This window comes from Canis lupus, chromosome X, assembly GCF_003254725.2.
Source record: "Canis lupus dingo isolate Sandy chromosome X, ASM325472v2, whole genome shotgun sequence".
Taxonomy (NCBI): domain Eukaryota; kingdom Metazoa; phylum Chordata; class Mammalia; order Carnivora; family Canidae; genus Canis; species Canis lupus.
This window is the reverse complement of record NC_064281.1, coordinates 16,070,858-16,097,695: the sequence shown is the minus strand read 5'-3', so window position 1 is coordinate 16,097,695 and position 26,838 is coordinate 16,070,858. Positions and strand designations below refer to the sequence as shown.

The 26,838-nt window shown below is 36.4% G+C and overlaps 1 protein-coding gene across 12 annotated transcripts in view; it reads left to right on the top strand.

Annotated features, from left to right (window-relative positions):
- The window catches only part of RPS6KA3 (ribosomal protein S6 kinase A3), a 112,819-nt gene that overhangs the window by 27,968 nt on the left and 58,013 nt on the right, over positions 1–26,838 (top strand). For 11 of the 12 annotated variants that reach the window (XM_025438334.3, XM_025438343.3, XM_025438342.3 and 8 more), the window contains one exon: positions 3,100–3,156. In XM_025438334.3, coding sequence (XP_025294119.1) covers positions 3,115–3,156 — 42 coding nt within the window. In that variant the 5' untranslated portion in view covers positions 3,100–3,114. Of the gene's footprint in view, positions 1–3,099; positions 3,157–20,129; positions 20,365–26,838 lie in introns of those variants that run through there. The other variant, XM_025438335.3, reaches the window with a different exon arrangement.

Sequence of the window (26,838 nt, the reverse complement as noted above, 5' to 3'; positions counted from 1 at the left end):
AATTGAAAGCAGTTCTGTATACTACTCTTTAAGATGAATTTGGTGCATGCTTAGAAAAGAAGATGGTCTCATCTATCTGAAAGGAATGTTTGAAGGAACTTGGCTTGTCTAGTAAAGAACAGACTCAGGATGGTTTACGGTCATAAGTGTAGATTTACTTCCTGCGATTTTGCAGAGTACAGGCAAGTTAATCATCATATATTAGCAATTCTATTAAAGGGTATTTGTAGCTGAAGAAAATTACTATATAATGAAGAATTTTATCTAGGTTGCCTGGAGAGATAGTACATTCTTGTCCTGATAGTGTTCAAATCTAGGTGAGAATGGGAAAGAAAGAATTGAAGCATATGATGTTTATTTGGAACAAAAGCCTTTCAAGATCCTTTACTTACTATCTCACTTTTGAGTCTAACACTAACCCTTTGAGTAGACAGGCAAATATCCCCATTTTGAACAAATAAGATAATAGGCTGAGACAGTCTGAATTGCCCAGAATAATAAAGCTCCCAGGACACTATTCCATGTTTAGTGCTATTTCTACTATACCAGTTAGCCTTAAAAGTAAGTTATAAGTAAGGGATTCTTACTTTGTATACACTGAAAATTGCAAGGAGCAGATGGTTCTCAAATTTTATTCCCATGGAAAATGTAATTGTAGCTCAGTCAGATCAAGGGTTCTAAAAGTCAAGTAATGGGGAGCTATTCAGCAGATCTGTGTTATAGAAAGAGAACTCTGCATACAATTAATGAGAAAATCTAGTTTGCACTACTAAATAAACGATGGTACCATTCCCTAAAATAGCAAATGTAGGAGAAGTAGCAAATTGGTGAGCCATAAAGGGGGTGACTGAATTTTGGATATAGTTAAAATGGCTACCATTGAGTGTTTATTAAGTGCCAGGCACTGTGCTTAGAGTTTTATATCATTTATCTTAGTCTTTACAATGACTTTCTGAAGATGAGACATTTTAATCTCTACTTTTCATATGAAGAAACTACAACTTAGTTTAAGTAACTTGTCTAAGGCTTCATAATTAGTGTAAGAGCAGAAATTTGAGTCTAGGTGTCTGGCTCCCAAACCAGTGTTCTTAAGAGCTAGTTTAAGGTTTGTCTGTGATGTTTGGATAAAAATGATCAGTATTCAGTTGAATAAATGATTGTGGCTTTTGGGAGAAAGATGTCTCCTGGAGTTGAGTACTTACCATAGAAGTGGACAATACTATAGCCTCTGAAAGTGTCTTAGGATGATAAAGGTTGTTTATACCGGCCTCCCTTTTTCTACGTTTTAGCACCATTTCTGTGCTTTATAAAATTGTATAGGCATTCCCTAACCTAGGAACATACTCTATGAATGTTTGAAAATGAAGCGTACTCTTTTTATGAGTCAGTAGACCCATGAGATCCTCTAGGATAGATCTCTAGGTTGGGGACCATGTATTATTATCCATTCATCCACAGCTTCACACCTAGAACATAGCATGAATGAAATGAAATGGGAGGATTAATGGATGGATAAATAGGGATTTGGAGGGTAGAGAGCGTTCAAATTCAGAGCATCTGCCTCATGTGGGATGTAGGGTAATGGGTGGGCTGCCTTCTATTTCCCAGTTGATAATGCTCCAAAGATGGCTAGCTTAAATCCTTCTACATTTGTTGAATTGACAAGTGGTCAAGGGCATTTACTCCTTTTTCCATTGAAGTAACTAGAGAAGCCCCTGTGTTCCTGACTTCTGGTTTTGTTTTGTTTTGTTATTAATTACACAAATAATACATATTCATTGTAGACACATTAGAAAATTCAAGTATGCAAAAACAAACATTTTAAATTGTCTAAAATTCTTCCACCCCAAAATAGCCACTGTTAACATTTTGGTGTATATCCTTCCAGAGTTTTTCCCATACAAATATATACATTGAAACATGTATATATTTATTTAAAATGGGATCATTACAATCCATATTTTTTTGTAAACTGCTTTTTCACTTATTACATGTGACTGTCTTTCCATGTCAATAAATTTACATCTTTATTATCATTTTAATGACTGTATAGTATTCCATTATATGGATGTACCATCATATATTTAACTAGTTCTCTATTGTTAAGAATTTAGGTTTCCAATTTGGAGTTCTTTTTGGAAAAAGTTATGGTGAGCATTCTTGTATGTACATCTTTGCACACTTGTTTTAATACAGACTTAGATTACCTTCCTGGAAGGTTGTACTGATTTATACTTTCTCCAGCAATATACTCTAAGTGCTCTTTTCCTCATACTCGTATTAGTGCTGGGTGTTATTTTTTCTGTAAACATTACCAGTTTGAAAGGCAAAGGTATCTTTTGGTTAAATGCGTTTATTTGATTAGTACTAAGGCTGAACTCTTTTTTCCCTTATTGCTCATTTCTGTTGAGGTTCATCATTTTTTCTTACAGGTTTGTAAAACAAAGTTATTTATGTATTCAGGATGCCAACCCTTTGTCATATGTTGCTTTTTTGTAATCAATTTGTCTTTAATCTTTTTTGTGTCTGGCAGATGACATTTTAAACTTTTATCAATTCAAATGTCATTTTTTCCTTTATGATTTCTACCCTCCTTACCCCATAAGTATTATTTACTTGTATTTTCTTCTAATACCTGTATAATTTTATTTTTGACATTTAAATGTTTAATGCATCTGGAATCAATTTTAATATGGAGATCTAGCTTACTTTTCCCCTGAAATAATCAGTTGACCTGATTAATTAATCAATGGAGTTGGAATATAGAATGGTTTTGCCAAAGAAAGTATTGTAAATGATGTTTGGTGAGGTTTAAATGACACCATTTGTAATGCATTTAACTTAAAATAATCTCAAGGGCTCACCTGGAAAGGTAATCATCATTTATTATATTATTTCCATGAAAAATGTTTTTATAGTTAACTTTTAAAGCACAACCTGTTGCATTTTGGCAACTACATACTTATATGGTGATTTGGTACTTCATTAGAACCCTGTAGGGGTGATAATATTCCTATATGATTTTGTTTTGTCTGCCTTCATTTAACTTTAACTGATGTGAGTTCCGTGTTGGTAACTTTCAACTTGTGCTTTTCACAGAATGGACAGCAAATTATGGATGAACCTATGGGAGAGGAGGAGATTAATCCACAAACTGTAAGTAAAATATTATATAATAAGGGATATAGATAAATCAAATGCCATAAAATTGAAGGATTCTTATTTTTAAACTGAGCAAAGTAATGATCTTATAGTATTAGAAACTTGATGATGCTTTCACATTAATTTTACCAAAATACAGTCTTGAATATGCCAGTGCCATTTTTAAAAACTGATTGGTAAGACTGATTTATTTAAGAGAATGACAAAACAAATTGCTTTATATTGTTGGAAGTTTTTCATTAGTACCTTAAAACTTATTTTTTTTAAAAAATCAAACCATAGATTTATTAAAGACAAAAATATAAGGATAATACTTTATAGAAGCATTTAACATAGAAGATGAACATTCACCATTTCCTCATCTTGTTTTTTTATTCACTTCAAGACTCCAGCACCTAGGCCAGTGACTGGCACATAATAGACACTCATTAAGAATGAATTTAAAAATGTTCCTACCTTTAAGATATCCATTGTTTGCAGCACAGTTAGTATCTTCTTTTTATTCCATACACAAGACAGTTATTACTGATATTTATAATATATATATTCTCAAACTTGTTCTTTTCACTTAATAAGTCTTGAACATCTTTATATGACAGTACATGTAGATCTGCTTTTTTAAATTGTTGCATGATATTCTATTTTTTTGAGATTTTATTTATTTAGTCCAGAGAGAGAGAGAGAGAGAGCAGAGGGAGAGGGATAAGCAAACTCTACTCTGAGCACAGAGCCTGACATGGGGCTCAATCTCATGACCCTGAGGTCATGACTTGAGGCGAAACCAAGAATTGGACACTTAACCGACTGAGCCACCCAAGCACCCCTGATGCATGATACTCTATTTTATGCATGTCCTATACTTAATGGAATTTTCCCCTATTTATTTTTGTGAACTTGTGTTTCAGTAGGATATAGTCTTAGAGAAGGATGCTAGAACAAAAGGTATGAATATTTAAATCTCAATAGGCATAGGAGCTCCTGGCTGGTTTAGTCGGAAGGCATACAACTCTTAGTCTTGAGATCATGAGTTCAAGCTCCACACTGGGTGTAGAGATTACTTAAATAAATAAATTTTTTAAAAAATTAAAAAATCTCAATAGACATTGCCAAATTGCTGTCCAAACCAAAAAAGTTACAAAAATATCACTACATGAGAGTACCTGTTCAACCATACCGTATTCAACACTAGATATTATTAGAAATTATTTTTCATTTGAGCTACTCTAAATAAATAATACTTTTTCATTTCAGTTTACGTCTCATTTGATTATTAATAAAGTTGAGTAACCATGTATTACTGGCCTTTGTGTTTTTGGTTGCTTATCTCCTTATGGTCTATGTGATCATATATATTCAGGGTATTAACTCCACATCGCTAATGTATCTTACAAATATATTCTCCTTATTTTTTTAACATTTGTTATGTTGTCTTTCACTGTAGGTATACAGAAGTTTTCATTTTTTTTAAGTTTTCATTTTTAAATGGTCAGATCTGGCTTCTAGGTTTTGTGTTTTGGTTATAAAATATCCTCTTATATTTTCATCAACCACCTCTATAGTTTTGTGATTTACATTTAGGTCTGTGGTCTACTTGGAATTGTAATACCCATTATGACATAGAAATCTGACTTTTCTTTCCAAATAGCCTGTTGTCCTAATCTCTACTAACTGAACAAATAAAACCTATTCAACTTATTTGAAATCTCTTTTATCATATATAGAATTGATATATATATTCCTTCTTTCAGTTTCCTAGGGGGCTGCCCTAACAAAGTACCATAAGCTGGGTGGCTTAAAATAACAGAAATTTATTCTCTCACAGTCAGGAAGACACCAAAATCTATGTGTCAACAGAACCATGCACTTTGAAGACTCTGGGAGATGATCTTTCCTTGCTTCTTCCAGCTTATAGTGGCTGCCAGCAGTCCTTGGTGTTCCTTTACCACGTTATTCCAGTCTTTACCTCCATTGTCAACATGGCATTTTCTCTATATATCTCCATGTCCACAAATTTCCTTCTTCACGTAAGGATACCAGTCATTGGATTAGGGCCCACCTTACTCCAGTATGACCTCATCTTAACATTATTGAATCTACAAAGACCCTGTGTTCAAAAAACACATCCACAGGTACTGGAATTAGAAATTGAACATACCCCTTTGGAAGACACAATTCAATCCAAGCATCCCTGAAAGTCTTCACCTCACATATATTTTCAATTACTATACTTTTATTATATATTTTCTATGTGTGGCAAGGCAAACCCTCCCACCATTTTACTTTTCAAAATTGTGGTCTTACACATTATCCAAATGAACTTTACAATCAACTTATCAAGTACTCCTAAAAAAGTTACAGGATTTTTATAAAAATTCCATTAAATTTGCTAATTAACATGAAGAAAATTATTTTAATAATATTGAGTCTTCACATCTCAAAAATATTTATTCTGATATTCTTTTATATCCTTTATCAAAAGTTTACGGTTTCTTTTTTTTTTAAGATTTTATCTATTTATTCATGAGAGACAGAGCGGGGAGCGGGGGGTTGCAGAGACACAGGCAGAGGGAGAAGCAGGCTCCCTGTGGGGAGCCCGACATGGGACTCGATCCCGGGCCTCCAGGATCACATCCCGGGCTGAAGGCGGCGCTAAACTGCTGAGCCACCCGGGCTGCCCAAGTTTACGGTTTCTTACATATAGTTTTATACATTAATTTATTAAGATAATTCACAGATATTTTATAGTTTTTGTTATATTGCAGTGGGATTTCTTTTCTGCTGTTTTCCATCTGGTTATTGCTAGTATATAAAACGTTAAATGTTGGGGCCCCTGGGTGGCTCAGTCAGTTAAGCCTCTGCTTTCGACTCAGGTCATAATCCCCGGGTCCTTGGATCAAGCCCCACATTGGGCTCCCTGTTCAGCGAGGAGTCTGCTTCTCCCTCTCCCTCTGTCCCTCCCCCTGTTCATGTGCTCTTTCTCTCTCTCTCTCTCAAATAAAATCTTGTTAAAAATGTTAAATGTTTCTATATTCTTTTTAACATCTTGGGAAAGTTTTCGGAAATCAAATTGTCAGGAACATTTTGTCAGTTATGGAAGAGTGAGATCATCATACTCTTCTTAAAATCCTTTAGTAGTTTTGTGCTTCCTTCAAATGAAATCCAAACACTACAATGTGACCTATCAGGCTCTGTATAATAAGATCTTTGTATACTTCTCTGGATCATCCTCAGTCATGCTCCTCTACCCTCTCCTGAAAGTGCAGTCACTCCAGTGTATCAGGCTTTCTTTTGCTCCTGGGCCTTCATAGGTGATAGTTCCTCTCTCAGAATTCTTTTCCCTTAGCACCCCTTCCACTTAACTCCCAATCATCCCTCTGGTCTAAGTTTGATATCACTTCAACTGAGGCATCTTCCTGACACAACTACCAGTTTTATTTCAGCCCTCAATTTTTCCTTTGTGCTGCCATAGCAGCCTCTGAGTACCCTAAATTGGAATATCACATTAGATTCCATTACTTATTTATTCCCGACTAAACTGTGAGCTGCATGAGGCATTGACCATGTAGGACTTATTCGTTGTTTTCTATCAAATACCCAGTACCCAGTAGGTGTTCAATAAGTGCTTGTTAATTAAATGAATGCGTAAATTAACTGTTGGCTAGCACAAGGGCCCACACATGGGACCTGTGCCTGAGGTTACCTTCACATTTAGTGTAGATTTCTGTTCTGCACATCTCAGGCCATTTGAGGCATTCTATTTCATTCATCTAGAGTATGTATTTACTAGCATTTAAGCAAATATGAAAACAAACAGTGAGTGTTAATATTTATTTTTTTTGTCACCAGTTACCTGTTTTTCTTTACATAGCAATTTCTTTGGAAGGAAAACCTTCAAATTTTTTATTCTCTCTGTAGTCCAAAAACATTTTCCATTGTGCCATTATATGGCTCATACTTTCCTTCAGAGTACTCATGGCATTAGTCACATTACATCTGGAAGAAAATTGTATTTTATAACCAGGTTGAAAAGGTGCTAGACTGGGTTGTGATATCGAGCTCCACGCTGGGAGCTCTCCCACTCACTCTCCCCCTTCCCCCCCCACCCCCGTGCTTACTCATGCGCTTGCGTTTACATGCTCTCTCTGGGGGGCGGGTGGAAGAGGTGCAGTGTGAGTGAAGTTGTTGAGCAGATCATTCCAGATTATAAGAATTAGGATTGAGTATAAAATAAAAGCCTAATATTTACTATTTCATTAATGGTATTAAATCGAAGAGATTGTCAAATATATATTAGCCTTATACTTTTAAATTATATTTGCCCTTAATGTATAACAGTTTTCATTTTGTCAATTACTGATAATTTAAATAGCAAAAGTTGAGATTAGTTATTAGTTATTATTTGACGCATAACAAATTACCCCAGACTTGGTAGCTTAAAACAACATGCATTTCTTATCTCACGTTTTCTGTGAGTTATTAATCTGGGCACAGCTTAACTAGGTCCTTTGGTTCAGGGTCTTTCACAGACTGCAGTGAAGGAGTTGGCCAGGGCTAGGTTTTCATCTGAACCTCAACTGAAAAGGTTTCTTCCAAGCTCACAAGTTTGTTAGCCCAGATTCTTGGCCCATAGAAAGTGTGAGATGGTAATTGTATATATGGAGCTTGTCAACTGGTAAGCTTTCTTATAGGTTGATTGGCCCCTTTTTTTAAAAAAAAAAAAGATTTATTTATTCATGAGAGACCCAGAGAGAGAGAGGCAGAGACATAGGCAGAGGGAGAAGCAGGCTCCATGCAGGGAGCCCGATACGGGACTCAATCCTGGGACTCCAGATCACGCCCTGGGCCAAAGGCAGACACTCAACCGCTGAGCCACCCAGGCATCCCCCTGATTGGCCCCTTTTTAATGGGAGTATGATGAATAGCCAGTTTTGACCACAACAAGATGGTAGGATGGATGGAGAATAACCTGGGTCCATTATTGACCTAATGATCTTGTGATACCTCTTCATCCTAATTTACTCTGTTACCTATGGACTGTTCCATGAGAGGAAAATAGGCACTTATCTTGTTTGAGCCACTGTATTTTAGGGTCTTTTTATTACAGCAGCCAAGTCTGAACTCTGACTATAGCGAAATCATTCATTAACCAAGTACTTCATGAATTTCTATTAGGTGCCAAAAACCCTGCTCTGTTGTTGGAGACACAAAAGCATAGGAGGGAAACTTGCAGTCTTTAAATGGTAAAATAAAGTTGTTTTTGTGTTCTCTTCTGGTAAATAATCACCCGAAACATCAAGGAGAATAAGAAACAGAAATGTGGTCTTTGAAATTAGAAGACTTCTGTAATTTGAACCACAACCATAAATATGAAAAGTAAATAAAATAGTTATAACAAGAGGAAGTTAAAGACCTTTTAGAGGGGTATAGCAGAAGGAAACATGCCTTATTTATTGTCCTCATAGCCCCAGAAGAGCTCAAGAATGAGGTCACCAGGTACCATGGAAAGTGGAGGAATAGCACAGGGCTGAAAACAGATTGGTTGAATGTCAGTATAAACAACTTCCACTCTCTCCTCTGTCCTACACCCGGAAGAGACCGAAAGTATTTTATAGAGAAAAATGAATCAGAATGGCTCCAGACTTGGGAAACCCCAGGTATAGTAGGAAATGGGGTGAAGCACTGGGCTAGAAACAGATCAAGTGAAAGCCTACTACTAAATGTTTTTTTGGTCCCCTTCCCTTACCCATTACACCAACCAGGACCATATCTTTCAGGCAGGAAAGTCAAGCCTTCTTTCCTGAAGAAATTGAATGGTCCCTGAATAAAAGACCTTCAGAACAGAGATTTAGGAGATCTTAAATGTAAAGGCTGGCTATTTGGCCAATTAACCTACAAAAAGGGATAAATTGACAAGCTCCAGAACACCTGGTTCACCTCTTAGTGTCTCACTCTTAAGTATGACTGAAAAGCCAAATGTTGCTGGACATTTTGAGAAAGGCTTCCAAATGAAAGAATAAGCTCAGGCAGCCCGGGTGGCTCAGCGGTTTGGCACCTGCCTTCAGCCCAGGGCGTGATCCTGGGGACCCGGGATCAAATCCCACATTGGGCTCCCTGCATGGAGCCTGCTTCTCCCTCTGCTTGTGTCTCTGCCTCTCTTTCTCTTTATGTCTCTCATGAATAAATAAATAAAATCTTTTTTATTTATTTTTTATTGGTGTTCAATGTGTCAACATACAGAATAACACCCAGTGCTCATCCCGTCAAGTGCCCACCTTAGTGCCCGCCACCCAGTCACCCCCACCCCCCACCCACCTCCCCTTCCACCACCCCTAGTTTGTTGCCCAGAGTTAGGAGTCTTTCATGTTCTGTCTCCCTTTCTGATATTTCCCACACATTTTTTCTCCTTTCCCCTTTATTCCCTTTCACTATTTTTTATATTCCCCAAATGAATGAGACCATAGAATGTTTGTCCTTCTCCGATTGACCTATTTCACTCAGCATAATACCCTCTAGTTCCATCCACCTCGAACCAAATGGTGGGTATTTGTCATTTCTAATGGCTGAGTAATATTCCATTGTATACATAAACCAGGAGCCTCGGTGTCCATAGAAAGATGAATGGATAAAGAAGATGTTGTTTATGTATAAATAAATAAAATCTTAAAAAAAGAATAAGCTCTTGAAGGAACAATGCAGTAAAAAGGAAAACAGAAGTTAAATCTGAGTGTTAAAAGACAAAGTTGATATGCTAAATAAGAGTAGGATGCTATTGTTTCAATTAGAAAAAGAAATTCTTAGAATTAAAAATGGAATAGGAATGTTTTACATTTTAGTAGATTTAGAAACTAATGTTAGGGAATCTCCCAAAAAATAGAGTAATAGAAAGAGATAGAAAATTAGAAAATAGAGAAAAAGAGGAGCATTCTAACATCTACTTAATAGAAATTCCAGAGAAAACAGGGAAATGGAAGAAATTAGGAAAGAAATATCATATTTGAATATCTCATTTAAATATCTGTGAAATTGAAATGTTTGTTAAAGTCAGTGGTGTGACACATTTTAATTGGCAGCATTTTTCTCCTATAATGGTACAGTGATAATTGTGCTCTTAGATAGATGGAGTACTAAATTACCCAACCCCCCACCAAATTTTCCCTAACATGAGGCCTGTGAGTAGCTAGATTAAAATAACCTAATGAAAGCCTGCTAATAAACAAACAGAAAACACCTACTCTCAAGAGGAATCATTATTGTGAATTATCAAACACCAGTGAGAGAAAACCCTAGAAGTGTTATTGGACTGACACCCCACACACACACCAAATTTACATGTTGGAGCCTAATCCCCAATGTAATGGAGTTTGGAGGTGGGGCCTTTGGGGGGTAGTTAGGTCATGAGAGCAGATGCCTCATAAATGGGATTGGTGCCCTTATAAAAGAGACCCCAGAGAGCTCCCTTGCCCCTTCTGCTATGTGAAGACACAGCAAGAAGATGGCTGTCTATAAACCAGGAAACAGATTCTCACCAGACGCTGAATCTGCTGGCAATTTGGATTTGGATGAATTAACTTCTCTTGTTTATCATAAGTGACTTAGTGTATGGTATTCTGTTCTAACAGCCCAAACAGGCTAAGACCAGCTTTTAGAGATTTTTGAAATAAAGGACTGTGTGTAAAAATAATATCAAACATTTCAACATTGAAAGTTAGAAGACAGGGAACAATGCCTTTGAAGTGCTTAGTGAAAATGATTTTCAACCAAGATATTTTCAGACATATACCTATTTTTAGGAAGTTGCTGGAAAGTGGGCTCCACCGACACTAGATGGTTGTTAACTAAGAAAAAGACATGAGATTCAGGCAACAAAGGATCCAACATTTATAAGCACAATGAAGAAAGCTCCTTCCCGTTATGATGAATAAAGGGTGCTTCAGAAGACTAGTTCAATCAGTAGGCTTAGAGAGTACTCAGTCCAGATTGAAGCAGACAGATGATTCCAGGAAGGCTGTCTCCAGGGGAAAAAAAATAGAAGTGATGAATTATCCAATAGGTTTGTGTACTGAAAATTCACTTAAGAGACAGAGTGAGAAGAGTTTGAGATAGGCATAAAGGAAGCAAATTTTAAAACAAACCAAACTTAAGAAGAAAACAGCTGTACACAAGAAATATAACTAGAGTATATTCCTTACCTTGGTAGTGAACAATGTTTGTACAGTCATAATAATTATAAAAACGGATTATTGATTTAACCAAAATTTGTGATATGAGTGTTAAGTCATCTATAATAGGATGTCTGATGATAATATCTGAAATTGATGAGTCAAGAGAAAGTAGTATAAGATTATTCTTGTTCTTTTTTTAAGTTTTTATTTAAATTCCAGTTAGGTAACATGCAGTGTAATATTAGTTTCAAGTATACTATAGCGATTCAGCGCTTCATACATCATCTGGTGCTTATCAAGACAAGTGTGCTCCTTAATTTCCGTCATTCCCCCACCCACCCACCTCCTCTCTGGTAACCATTAGTTCCCTATAATTAAGAACAGTGGTTGGCCTCTCTTTTTCTCCTTTGCTCATTTTTGTTTCTTAAATTCCACATATGAGTGAAATCATATGGTATTTGTCTTTCTCTGATTTATTTCACTTAGTATAATACTTTCTAGCTCCATCCATGTCGTTGCAAATGGCAAGACTTCATTCTTTTTGATGGCTGAGTAATATTCCATTGTATATATGTACCACTTCTTTATCCATTTGTCAGTTGATGGACACTTGGGCTATTTCCATAATTTGGCTGTTGTAGATAATGCCACTATAAACAGCAGGGTGCACGAATCCCTTTGAATTAGTGTTTTTTTATTCTTTGGTTAAATACCTAGTATGCGATTGCTGGATTGCAGGGTAGTTCTATTTTTTAACCTTTTGAGGAACCTCCATACTGTTTTCCAGAGTGGCTGCACCAGTTTGCATTCCCACCAAGAGTGCAAGAGAGTTCTTGTTTCTGCACATTCTCGCCAACACCTATTGTTTCTTGTGTTGTTGATTAGAGATAAATATCAGAGAGAGCAATGAAAAGAGCTGAAAGGGTACCAGGAGCTCTAGGTACTGCTGCTTTTTGGTCATACAAGCCTTGCAGCACTATTTGTACATTTAACCATTGATAAAAATTTAAGGTAACTAGAATTTAAAATAAAACTAGTTATAGCTGGTATAATCAGGTAAAAATTCACAGAAGACATAAAGTTTTGGTATAGGTTTTTAAAAGTGAATGTCAGTATTTCGGTGAAGGCATTCTCATGGGCAAGTGATGTAAAAAAAAGCCAAAGGGGGAAAAATGTGAGAGGTACCTAAATTAGTTTGACTAAAATGATAATCATAAAGGAAAACCAAATTTCTTTTAAACATAAGATATCTACACTCAGCTCTTGAGTTATGGAGCTGCCCCTGTGTTGTCTCTTGAACATGTACTCTGGTTTCTGTTTGTGAAGAACCATTTCATTCTGGCTGGATTGTTTCCCTCCTTCACACCGCATCTTTTCTCTCTTCCCTTTGTTCTTTGCCCTACAATCTGCCTTCTTATATCCTAGATCCACTTCTCTTCCATCTTCTGCGATTTTATTTTATTTTATTTATTTATTTATTTTTTAGATATTCAGTCATTTTTTTAAAATTTTTTTTAATTTTTATTTATTTATGATAGTTACAGAGAGAGAGAGAGGCAGAGACACAGGCAGAGGGAGAAGCAGGCCCCATGCACCGGGAGCCCGATGTGGGACTCGATCCCGGGTCTCCAGGACCAAAGGCAGGCGCCAAACCGCTGCGCCACCCAGGGATCCCCTTCTGCAATTTTAATACTCTTTTCCTTCATTTGGCTTTTTAAAGGTTCAATACTTTCTTGTCTTTACTCACCTGAAGTAAAAACCTTTATTTTCTCCATGTATCTCATAAAATATAAGGACATTTATCCAATTAAGTTGATTCATACCGGAATATAACAGATACTTATCACCTTCCTCAGTCTTCTTCCCTCAGGGATGTTTGCATATTAATCAATATTTTTTATAATTTATTGAATTTCTCACCAATTAGTTTGTTCTAGCTGGTGTCATTTGTTCTCTCTCTCCTGATGAAGAGACTTGATTATTTTTTGTCTTTATTCTGGTAGAGTTAGGGAGAGACTACCTTCATAGCAGAAAATAAAGTGCCATATAGCACTTCAAGCCAAGATATCTTTCTGGACTCCAGAATTTCCCATCTTTTCTCGGCTGACTAGAGGACTGGCTAGCATAATCCATGCTGAAGAAATAGGGAGTCTTGACTGTTTAGGTCTCTGTAGTCATCCAAGAGCCATCATTAAAGCAATTTCTTGCTTAGTTGGGAAATAATTCTCTTAGTGGTTCTTGGAGTACTGGGCAAAGGTTCTTCTGAGGCTTCCAAATTAAAGGAGATAAATAAGTTCCTAGCACAAAGTAAGAACCCAATAAGTATTCATTTTCCTGGCTTCTTCCTTCTAGAGTCTTTTTTTTTAGATTTTATTTATTTATCCATGAGAGACACTGAAACTAAGGCAGAGACATAAGCAGAGGGAGAAACAGGCTCCCCACATGGGGAGCCCGATGTGGGACTCAATCCTAGGACCCTGGGATCATAACCTGAACCAAAGACAGATGTTCAACCACTGAGCCACCCATGTGCCCCTTCCTTCCAGAGTCTGATCCTGCTCTTTCAGACTACTCACCAGGGATAAAGTATGCCTCCTAGGAACTATGGTGGTATCCAGTAATTTTGTGGCTGACAATAGATGTGGCCTTAGACAAAATTGTGAAATGAGCTAATCTTCTCTTAATTTGGTCTTTGACCCTTCTATTTCTCTTATTATTTACTTCTGGTGACCATGCATACATCAATTACTTATGACATCAACTTTATAAATATTATATGACTACAGTCCTAAACACTGTATTTATCAACTCAGTCTTTGTAGCTCTTGTGTCATAGTCACATGCATGATTAGCAAGAATGAGAGAAAGCTTGTTAAAAGTAATAGTGATAAAAATGGCTTAAAAAGATAAAGTGAAGATAATTCATGCCAGGTTAAGGAACAGCACCTCTATGCAGGACACAGGCAGTAGTACACTGGCAGTGCCCCCCTTCTTTACAAATCCCTTGAAGTCATGATAGGCCTTTTAGGAGTAATTTCTTCAAATTTGCACACATCCCGTTACTCTAGCAATTGTTCATATAAGTAACCCTAAGGCCGCAGTAATGTGTATGATGGCCTTCACAGTATCCGGGGAATTTCACCAGTTCCTAGTTGTCTGCTGATTTCCTCCACTTCCTTGAAGGTTCCCTCAGCCTGCCTTAAACCTTCCATTTGAACATCCAAAGTGATACTCATAGCCATGAGTCCAGCACATTCTTGCACACCTCTTGCAGTCATCGTGGGCCAAACACAAAATAAACTATAGAAAGAGAAGCCCTAGCTTAGACAATAGACAGTGAAGAACCCACTCAACACAGGAAAGTACAATAGAGTGCTCATTGGCAGGGAACATTTGTAGAGTGGTACATTGACAACACTTACTGACTAATTGTGTAGAGTATTGTCTGTTCTAACTCTCATGGGCTGAGAGTATATTTTAGCACTCAGAGCATGGGAAAAATATACTCTAGTACATATAAGTATATACCACTTAGGAAAATATTTCTTAGATAAATAGCATTATAATTGGCACTGCATGGTGGCATTAAATGGAGTATGTGTATAATTGGCAAATTTTCCAAGCATGTAAAGTTTCCCTTTGCTACATTTTTGGCTCTCTTTCAGCGCTATTTTTTCACTTCCTAGTGTCCCTTTTGTCCACCCCTAAAGAGCTTTTAAACAAATACAACCTTCCCCCTTTTTTTCATGGCTTGCCTACCTCATATGTTGCCTCTGATCCAAAATTGCTTCTCCTCTCCTGCAGTCTACACATTTGAGTGATTTAATCATAATTGGAAAGAAAGCAAACTGATTCGATTCAGTTCTGTTCAAGTATGAGTGGTTTGAGTCTATCTAAACTACTGTCATGATTTTGAAAGTTTATTAATAAATGAGAATTCAAATAAAGGAACTAAGGATTTGGTGAAAGAAGCTAGAAAAAGAATTACAAAGTAAACTTCTAGGGAGCCAGAAGAAGGAATTAAATACAAATTCCAAAATAAGTGAATGACAAAATAGGAGGTGTGTGTGTGGGGGGGAAGCAAATACACAACATTCAGAAAGCAAAACATGCTATGATCACAGATAGGAAAAAGTTTAAAACATCTTGACAACAGAAATATTTATAGATGAAATGATACAATGTCTGGGATTTATTTCAACATAATTATGGGGGGAAATGAGTGTATGAAGCAAGATTGGCTGTGAGTTGGTAATTGTTAAAGGTAAGTACTAGGTACATGAGGATTTGTTATAGGAGTCTACTTGAGATATGCTTGACATGTTCCTTAAGTTTAATTTTAAAAACAAAGAATACTAAATGTAACTGTATACTAATATAAAAGTCTTGCTGAGGGATGCCTGGGTGGCTCAGTAGTTGAGCATCTGCCTTCAGCTCAGGATGTGATCCCAGGGTGCTGGGAATGAGGCCCGCATCAGGCTCCTCACAGCAAGCCTGCTTCTCCCTCTTCCTACATCTCTGCCTCTCTTTCGGTGTCTCTCATGAAAAAAATAAATAAAATCTTCAAAAAAAGTCTTGCTGAAATGTGGTTTTCTAGAAAAATCTAAATGTTATCATTTAGAAAGGGATAGAAAAACAGAATATGTCAATAGCAGGAGAGAAATTTAAAATGCTAAACTCTCCACCTCCCAATTATGGTGCCAGGCCCCTATGATTTCATGGAGAAATCTTTGAAACTTTCAAGAAATAGATCATTCCTGTAGTCTTTAAATTGTCCTAAAGCATAGGAAAAAATTTACATTGCCTTCTAGTTTGTTTTATAAAGCTAGCAAAGCCCTGAAAATGAAAGCTAACATACAGAATGAAACTCTGCCAATTTGGCTTATGAATATAGATGTAAAACTCCTTTTAAAAATTTACAAATCGGGCAGCCCGGGTGGCTCAGCAGTTTGGCGCCGCCTTCAGCCCAGGCCCTGATTCTTGGGACCCGGGATCGAGTCCCATATCAGGCTCCCTGTGTGGAGCCTGCTTCTCCCTCTGCCTGTGTCTCTGCCTCTCTCTCACTCTGTGTCTCTCATGAATAAATAAATAAATAAAATCTTTAAAAAGAAAATTTACAAATCAAATACATATATTAAAACAGTGGATTTTTCCCAGAAATACAAACATGTCAGGACATCTGTTGATCTACATTATCAAATTGTTGGGTCAAAGGAGATAAACTAAGTGACTATTAATGGATAATAAGACGTGTTATAAAACTGACTATTCATTCCTCTAGTCTGACCTTAATATGATAAAATAATGTCTACAACCAAATACTGACTTCATATCTGAATGATATAGTGAGTATATTCCCAAGTCATGATCAAGTGGTGTTTATTAGTGCTTGCTTTATGGTTCAGAGACTGAGAAATTTGGATTTTGTTCTGTGGCAGGAACAATTTGAGAATTTGAAGAATTTGAGGTGGAGGTATGACCCAGTCTGATTTCTGTTTTAAGATTATTCTGGCTGTATACTAGGCATCACCCATTCCTTTTCCCACTGCAGTAGCAGAGTTGACAGAGCCCATATGGCCTGTAAAGCCAAAAACACTTACTGTCTGGCCCTTTACAGAAAAAAGTGATAATGTGTATAGTAATTAATATTCAAGTGTGTATATGTGTGTATACAGAAAAAGACTGGAAAGCAAAGCACCAAGAATAGTGATTTTTTAAAAATTTTTCTCCTTGTTTATTATTCAAGTTTTCTGTAATAGACATGTATACTTTTAATAATAAAGTTTACTTTTTTAAAAATTTTATTTATTCATGAGAGAAACAGAGAGAGAGAGGCAGAGACACAGGCAGAGGGAGAAGTAGGCTCCATGCAGGGAGCCCGACGTGGGACTTGATCCCAGGTCTCCAGGATCACGCCCTGGGCTGAATGCAGTGCCAAACCGCTGAGCCACCCGGGCTGCCCCTAAAGTTTACTTTTTAAACAATAAGATAAACATTAAAACCAGTAAGAGACAAGAATAAAGAAAAGTTAGTGGAAATTTTAATAAGATAAATTTAAAGAAAGTCAAAAGAAGCAGGAAAAATATAAACAATAATACCTAGTTTCATGCACACAGCCACACAAATATTATCTGTTTCAGATTTTGGCATGTGATACTTCTTACTAAGGCAGCCATTATTTGAATTCCTACTATATGCTCTTTACTATGGGGATGCAAAGATAAGTATGGTGTCTGTTCTGAAGATAAATCTGGTAGGGGCAGAGGCATGTGCTTTAACTGTATCAGTGCCATAAGCAATGTACCAGAGGGCCTTAAGCACATTCATTTTTGGTTAGGAGATAGTTTGCACCCATATAAAGCTGTTGCTCAGTGATGAGTTGTAATATGATTATAAGGGATTCCAATCATATGAACTAGTCTTTTAACTTTATTTATGGTGCCTTTTCATGTAGAGAAGTTTTTGAATTTTATAATAAAATCTATGCTGTTATTTTCCTTTATGGCTTCTGCATTTCCCAGACAAGTAGCCAAATGTCCTAACATCTCCATCAGATGTAAAGTGTCACATTTATTCTTTTATTCCTTTTTTTCGCTCTGTTTATCTTTTACACAGTTGGTATCACAGTGCTTTCATTAAGGTATCATTTCAACTCAGGGAGACTTATTTTGGATTTTGGTATCTGAAATATCGCACCATTTTCTTAGTGCTAATATTAAAAAGACAGCACACAACAAAATGTGACTGTTAACCTGAGCATCAGTAGTCATTAAAGCCAATTTAGACTAACCCCTTAAATTCAAAGGTTATTTGGTGGCTTCTTAAGTATTACTTCAATAAAGTTGATAAGTGCTGTATATAGAGACACTCCTATTTTGTTTTGCATGTCTTAATCAGTTGCACAGTAACCATGCTGTTTGCTGCTTCTTGACATTCTTAAAAGGCATCTCATGTTCAGACTGCAGTTTTATATTAGGTGGTTGTCCTAACCATGCTGCCCTTTTGAGCATTTGTAAGGAGCTAAACATATATAGAACATTATAGAACATAGCCGCAAAAATTTGATATGGCAGGAAGGGCCCTGGCCTTTCAAATGGCACCTATAGCACCTAATCGACACTCTGTTTGCTCAGTAAAGTAGTATTAAAGTGAGCTTCCATTATAGATAGCTCCATCATCAAATATGTGCCTACTTTGATCATGGTTCCTTTATCCAGAAAACTAGCTGATCATTTTTGGTGTTTTCTGAAGATTCTTCAGGTTTTATGTTTTTGTTTTGTTTTGTTTTGTTTTAATCAATTAATTAACATATGGTGTATTTTTAGTTTCATAGGTAGAGTTTAGTGATTCATCAGTTGTATATAACACCTAGTGCTCATTACATCAAACTCGCTCCTTAATGCCCATCACCCAGTTATCCCATACCCCACCTACTTCCCCTCTAGCAACCCTGTTTGTTCCTATGGTTTGTCTCCCTCTAAGATTTCATCTTATTTTTCCCTCCCTTCCCCTGTGTTCATCTATTCTGTTTCTTAAATTCCACATATGAGTGAAATCATATGATAATTGTCTTCAGGTTTTGAAAATTCAGTCATTTTATTAAATTCATATAGGTTATGTATATTAATGATTGATGTTTTTGTTGGTTCCACATAGGTTAAAGGCACATCAAGTAGAGCATTTTCCCACAGCTCTCAGTGTTTCTATCCTTGGGTTTTGTTTAAATGCCACTATCTCAATGATCATATTCTGATTATTGGCATATTTTTAAAAATATTTTTCCATAATAAAAATACCTTAGAAGAAATTCTAGAGGCTGTTAGAGAATAAAATAGAGTAAGAAATTGTCTGGTAACTTAACCCCTCCTTTTACAGTTTGGCTTATTCAGTAAGTGTTTCTTTTGCTCACTGATAACCCAGGGGTTGGTCTTTTATTTTTTATAAAGATTTTATTTATTTATTTGAGCGAGAGAGAGCATGAGCAGGGTGAGGGGCAGAAGGCAGAGGGAGAAACAGACTCCCTGCTGAGCAGGGAGCCCAGTGCTGGGCTGGATCTGGGGACTCGAAGATCATGACCTGAGCCAAAAGCAGACATTTAACCTACTGATCCACCCAGGCACCTCAGGTCTTTCTTTCTTCTTCTTCTTCTTCTTTTTTTTCTTTTTTTGTAGTATATTTTTTTATTAGAGTTCGATTTGCCAACATATAGTATAACACCCAATGCTCATCCCATCAAGTGCCCCCCTCAGTGCCCTTCTCTTAATTTAAATTTTATCAACTAGGATTTTTAGCTATGGACCTTGAAGTCTTTAACCTGGCCAATAATTGAAGTCTATAACCAGTGTGAATTTAAATATAATTTACTTTAACTTAAGACAGGAAGAATTTGTCCTTATATCACAATCAAAGTTTCTTGCATGTGATCATTTTCTTCCTGTAGTTATGAAACAATGCCTCATTGACAGGGAACACCCATGACTTGTCTATATATAACCTTAAAATAGTCTTGAGACTGTCCTTCGGAGTGTGTGTGTCAACGTTACAAAGGGTAAAATTTCACATATGCATCAATGACTTATTATTTTAATAGTGCTGATTAGTTTCATTTGCTTTTAAAGAGTTATATAGTTAAATACTGGCATTTCTCAGGATCTGAAATAAAATAATATTCATTTCGCTGGTTGTGAAAATTGTCTAGAATGCTGGAAACCAGGAGTTAACATTTTAACAGGATTTTGCTATCAGCAAATCTGTTTTGGTTTCCTGTTCTGGCCTCCCTACCTATCAGCTACATAGTGCCCTCGCCATTACGTTTCTCCTTTCTTTTACCACAGGAAAATTGTCAGGCCTCTTTTTCTAGCATTTCAGGACCCGCCTGACAGGAAATTTTCTAATTGCCGGAACAGCTGGTAGGAGAAAACTTTGCAGGGGCTTGGCCTTCCCTTTCCAACCTAAGTTTTACAGTCAGAAATTCTTTTATCACCATCATGGTTTCGTAGCCATGTTTAAATTTTTGTCTTTTCGTGTTCGCTCTATACAGGTAAGCTTTGTTTAACTTCTGTAAAGACTAAAATGTTTTAGTAGGAGCTCAGTGTAATTATACTAATTAAACAATTATTTCATTTTATATATTTGTTTAAGAAGCTTTCCAAAATTCAAAACCAGTTTTTTTTTTTCAAAACCAGTTTTTAAAGAACTTTTAAAGGATAGTATTTCTGTTTGCTAAAAGAAAGCCACTTAAGTGTATTATTCGTTTCAACTGTATATTTTGTAAACTTATTTTTACATTGGCTTTTTTTACTGGTAGTTTTTATTTTGTCCATGTTTGTAATTTTGTATAATAAAATAGACGACAGTAACTCAATATTAAACCAGTCATGAACAAAATTGTGAATTTACTAGTATTTAGGAGATTATTATGTAAGCAATATTTTGATGGGTTGGAAAATGTATTATTTTAGAGAGTGAAGAGCTTAAAGTCAGAGTTTTGTTGAAATTGACTCCTTTCAAATTTTGAAGTTTTTAATCAACTGTATTTAAGTAACTTTAAGTAATTTTATCTAATCTAGAGTAGGCACAGCTTTCAAAGCATTATTTTGTTAAAATGTGTTAGTGAATGATAATTTGCATTTTATTTCATCTAAAATTCTGCCAAATAAACTTGATATTTTGCCATGAGAATTGCGCTATCCTGCTGCTCTTTAAAGAGAATTTAATTTTTTGATTGGGATTCTCGATTAGGAGAAAACTGCTCTGTGTAGCAATGATTAGGAATGTTAGTCTGGAGAAAAGCAATGCTGGTTTCTCAAACATAGAAAGAAGAAGCTGGCTTGGAATACTCTTAGAGAATTTGGTTAAATGAAAAATGTTGAGCATATTTATCATCCATTAACAAATAAGTAAGTTGGATTTGGTCCAATTGTATTCTGGAATACCTTAAAATGTGATTTTTTTTCCAGCATGGCTTGAATAACCAGCCTAAATTTTTATGTATCTAGATCATCTAAAAATTAACATCTTTTTAAAATTAAAAACTACGTATTCTAGAACCTTAGGTATCTGTATAGAGATTAATACTTTAATTTTGAATTACATTCAAGAGGCAGATAAAGTATACGTTTTTCATTTGTAAGGTCTTTATGGTAGGCAAAAAAAATAGTTACATATCTATGGTTAGAAAAGAAAAGATTTATTTATTAGTTTTTACCCAAAAAAAATTTAAATAATTTACTTCAAGTTCCAACTGTATTTTCTGACATTCAAAACAATTTAGAAAATACAAATGCCTTAAGAACACACTTCCTGACCCAAGGGAGAGCAGGAAAAAGGAAATTATGTATACAAGTCAGGGCATAATGCCAAAAGTTGAATCATCCTTTAAAATCAATTAATATCACCCAGTCTGTTTACTTAAAGGTAGTGTGTTACAATATTAGGTTTTCTGTAACTCAAATAGACAGCATCGCTTTCTGTTCCTTTTCTTTAATCCCTTTACATTTTCAGAACAAAATTACATCTTTTTCTCTCGACTTAAAAAGGAAACATTAGGTTAATTTTTTCCCATTAAGGGGTGAACTTTAAGGACCATTTAAGAAGAAACCTACAGACCTCTTGGTGGTCCTGGAAAACAAATGAGGGGACTTTCTGTGTCACTGGAGGAACACCGAAAGGTCCACCTGTCCATGAATTTCTTCTGCCATTTTTCTGTGATGTCTAAAATGATACTCTTTACAGAATTCCTAAAATTATATTTGTTAACTGACCTTGTTTTTTCTATGATAGGTCACATCTAAACAAGTATATATCCAATAATAAATCCTTGAAACCCTAGGTAAATTCCTAGAGAGCAGATACTCTATCTTAGTATCAATAACACCTCACACACTATGTGGCTCATAATCTGAATTGCCTTCTAACAGAAAGGAATGGCCCTAAGAGAATATATCATAGATTAGAAACATTTCCATTAGGACCAGGCAATTAGGAAGAAGCAAAAGCACCAGAGCCTCCTGAATTTTAGTCTCCTCTTTACCTGTTCTTCTCTTCCTCTCTGATCCAAACACTGGTTTCCATGTGTGCTCCCACACTGACCTTTCCACTGGCTTGTCTCTGCTTGAGATACTCTTCCCCAAGATGGTTGACTCCATCACATCCTTCTGGTCTTTACTCAAATAGCACCTCTTCAGTAAAACCTGCAGTGATGGTTTTATTTAAAATTGCACACTTTCAAAAAAAATTGCAAGCTTTCCTTTTTATCCCTGCACTTCTGATCCCTTTTACCCAACTTAGTATCTTTTTTTCATGGTAAAAAAGAATATGTATCTTGTTCTAACCTGAATATACCTATTCTTATCGCTTGGTTTCTCCCCAAAATGCCAGAGATTTTGGTCTATTTCATTTATTACATATCTCAGGCACCTAGAAGAGTGCTTGCTTGGCATGTATAAGGTACTCAATAAATAAATGTTTAAATGGATGAATGAATGACTTCCCAAACATAGCTTGAGGGTATTGTACACCTAGGCTGGGGATGGCAAATATCCAAAAATAATGGGAGTGTAGACCAATGATACAGGGGTGTGATGGAGACAGTTGCCAGCCTCACAGTTTTACCTACAACTGGAACTTTACTTATCAAATAAACATAGACTTTGTAAAAATAAAAATACAGAATCTACTATAATTTTTAGAAATATACAATGTAAGTTTTTTCGTGATGATGAATGGGCACATATCAATGTATCATTTAATATATGCTTGGACGCCTGGGTGATTCAGTAGTTGAATGTCTGTCTGCCTTTGGCTTGGGGTGTGATCCTTGGTCTGGGTATTGAGTCTGGCATCGGGCTCCCCATGGGGAGACGGCTTCTCCCTCTGCCTATGTCTCTGCCTCTCTCTCTGTGTGTCTCTCATAAATAAGTAAATTATATATATATACACACAAACACACACACACATACTTGTACCAGAGAATGTAAAAATATGTGAACCTCACAGGGGAATAATGGATCTAACTCAAATCTATGCTTGACTTCATTGACAAAATTCTTTTTCCATAAAATTATAGTTGCTTCACTGTGTACTTACAGGAAAAATACAATTTTACAAACTGTACTTCTTTGTTTTAATGTAACAGACTTACTTTGGTAAAAAGTGGTTTATTGGCACGATCTGTTTGTCACATGCAAATGTCCATCCTTGGATTATCAGTGCCTTCAGAAATTTGATATTCCTCTCTGTACCCATCTCATTGGATTCTAGTTATGAGCTAGAAGAGCACATTGTTGCTTTTCTCCGTGTTGTTCAAGATTACTCAAGCTTTAGTATTGTCCTGGTTGAACCTCAAATTCATTTCAAAAATACCTATGGTCCCATAACTTGGAGAAACTGGTGACATTAAGCACAGTCTGGCATTGAGATACCAATCAAGGGTATTTTGCCTATACTCCTATGACTACATACACATAAAAGTAGATAGAAGGAAGGTAGCTTGCTAATGTGATTAGTAAAAATTTAAACTTGGAAGGAACCCAAAAAATGCGTTAAAGATAAAACAGGGACAGATCTTTAGAAATTTTTAGGGGAAAAGGGTAGGGAGTGGAGGAAGTTGCTGGGTTGTTTTTTTTTTTTTAAAGAAACATTGACAAAAGGAGCACTTGCAAATTTATTTTAAAATAAGATTTGCCAGAATAAGAAATTCAGTATGAGGATGGGAAAATAAAAACCAAGGAAGTCTCTCAGAAAATAGAAAAAAGATAAGTGACATACAGGATTCAATCCCAGATATACAATACCTAACTAATAGAGAAATTGCAAAAAGACAAACCCTGAAAAATGGACGGAAGGAAATTATCAAAAGAAAAAAAAATGTTAGCATTGACACAGAGAAGAATTCAGGTCTCTAGATTATAAAGGCTTACCAACCATCTAGCATTCTAAGAGAAAGGAGACCCATATTTATCTCACTAGTGTGGAATTTCAGAAGTACAAGGACAGAGAAAATTCTTAGAGCTTCTGGAAAGAAAACAGTTCACCTTCCCAAAAAAAATGTGTATAAGGCTAGCATTACCCATCTCAGTAGCAGTCCTGGCTGCTAGAGGGCAGTGGACCATTAGCATCAACTTTCAAGGCCAGATTGCTTTTATTCTAGAATTTGGTACCAAGCCAAAGTGTACAAATGTGAAGACAAAGACATCTTCAGATGTGCAAGATTCAGAAAACTTTTTTCCACATCACCTTTCTTAACAAGTTACAAGGGAGTAATCTGAGAAAGAGAAGGACATGGGAAACTGTGAATAGTGGGTTCGACCAGGGAAGCACTGAAGAGATATCTAGAGGTAATAGCTATGCAGCAAAGCCTAGAGAACAACCTAATGGAGGGCTCTCAGAAGAATGGGAAGTATGGTAAAGGATTAAGGAAAAATTAAGACTAATGGTCAGATTAACCTCCCCCCCCCCCCCCCAGGGATGATGGGGCTGTGATCCTAGCTCCGGGTGTAATCCCAGAGTTCTGGGATCGAGTCCCACATCAGGCCCCCCTCAGGGAGCCTGCTTCTCCCTCTGCCTCTGCCTCTGGCTCTCTCTGTATCTCTCATAAATAAATAAATAAAATCTTCAAAAAAAAGAAAAACATGTAAAAAAAATTATGGTCCCAATAGAACTCAGAGTAAAATGTATCATGAATTTAAGCATTTGATGAAGTAAGTGTTGTTTTGTTTTGTTTTGAGTCCCCTTGGATTGTCTTGGAAGTCACTTTTATGGGCCCATATAAAAGGAAATTTAATGTACTTTCTAGCCAGGATGTAAACAATATATTGTCTTAAAAATGTGAATGCTGGTGTATAGGCCTGCTAAACAAACAAAGAAACAAACAAACAAGTAAATAAATAAATGGCTGTGGTGACAGCATGAAGGATTTGCTTGTAGTTACAGAAGAGAATGTTAATTTTTTAATATTAATAAAAACATAGGGAAGTTTGAGAGAAAAAACGTATAGGCATTATTAACCTCCTTTGTAAAGTGAGGAGTTAAGGGGCACCTGGGTGGCTCAATCATTTAAGCATCCAGCACTTGATTTCAGCTCAGGGTTTGATCTCAGAGTTGTGAGTTCAAGGCCCACATGGGGTTCCACTCCTGGGTGGCTCAGTCAGTTAAGTGTCCAATTCTTGGTTTCAGCTCAGGTCGTGATCTCAGGGTCATGAGATTGAGCCCCACATCAGTTTCAGTGCTCGTGGTGGAATCTGCTTGAGATTCTCTCTCTCCCTCTCCCTCTGCCCCAACCCTCCTCATATTCTCTCTCTCTCTCTCTCTCTTTCTCCCTCTCTCAAATAAATAAATCTTGAAATAAACCAAAACAAAACAAAGAAGTTAGGATTCTATACAACAGTAATAGAAAGAAGTTTATGTAAAAGTAATATAATTATCAAACAATCGGGAAGATGATGAAAGTGGTATGAGCAATTCCTTCATCTTACTTTAAATTAGCAGGCATTGTCTTTAATAAACCAAGAAATTATCAAAGTAAGTGCAGAAAGAACTTTTTTAAAAACCTGAGGAATGGGAGTGAGAAGAGACTTGCATTTAATCATAAGGTATTCTGTCACTATTTGATTTGTCATCCATGTGCATGTATTACTTTGATTTTAAAAACAAAATGTTTGAGGAACAGGAAAGAACCCAGGTTGACAAAAGATTACGTGTAAGGCAGTGTTGGGAGAAAATACCATAAAAGTAAGTTGTAGCCATATTGTAGAGGGCCTCAAGTGCCAAGGTGAAGCAGTGCATTTAATTTATGAAAACTCAGGAGAGCTTTTGAGCACTCTGGTCATATGACTGGAGCTCTCATTTCAGAAAGTGAATTTGGCAGGAGGATGAAGTGGACTGGCATTGGCACAAAGGGGTCATTACGAGTAACCAAGTTTGTTTCAGTTTTCCACAGGAAAGGTAATTAAGGATTATACCTGGGCCATGCTATTGGAAATAGGAAAAGAAAGAAAGAAAGGTATTCCCATTACCATGTTTGATGCATAGTAGATGTTTTAGTATATGTTTGTTGAATGAAAGGGTCAAAGGGAGATTCTGTGTTTTTTGGTAACTTGTTGACATGAGAAGAAAGGAAGGCTTGAATAGTTACTGCTGTTTATTTTGAGGTCCATAACCTGATTGCAGCTCTCATTATGAGAATAAGACTTGATCCTCTATGCCTACTGCAAAATACAAAACATTTATAATTCAGTGATCCTTCCCTACCTGTGTTGCACCTTTGTGACATACAATTATAGTACGTATTTTTATGAAATAAGAGATGAAACAATATTGCAGTCTAAAATTACATCCAGGGGGATCCCTGGGTGGCTCAGTCGTTTGGTGCCGCCTTCAGCCCGGGGCATGATCCTGGAGACCTGGGATCGAGTCCCACATCGGGCTCCCTGCAGGAAGCCTGCTTCTCCCTCTGCCTGTGTCTCTACTGCTCTCTCTGTGTCTCTCATGAATAAATAAATAAAATCTTTAAAAA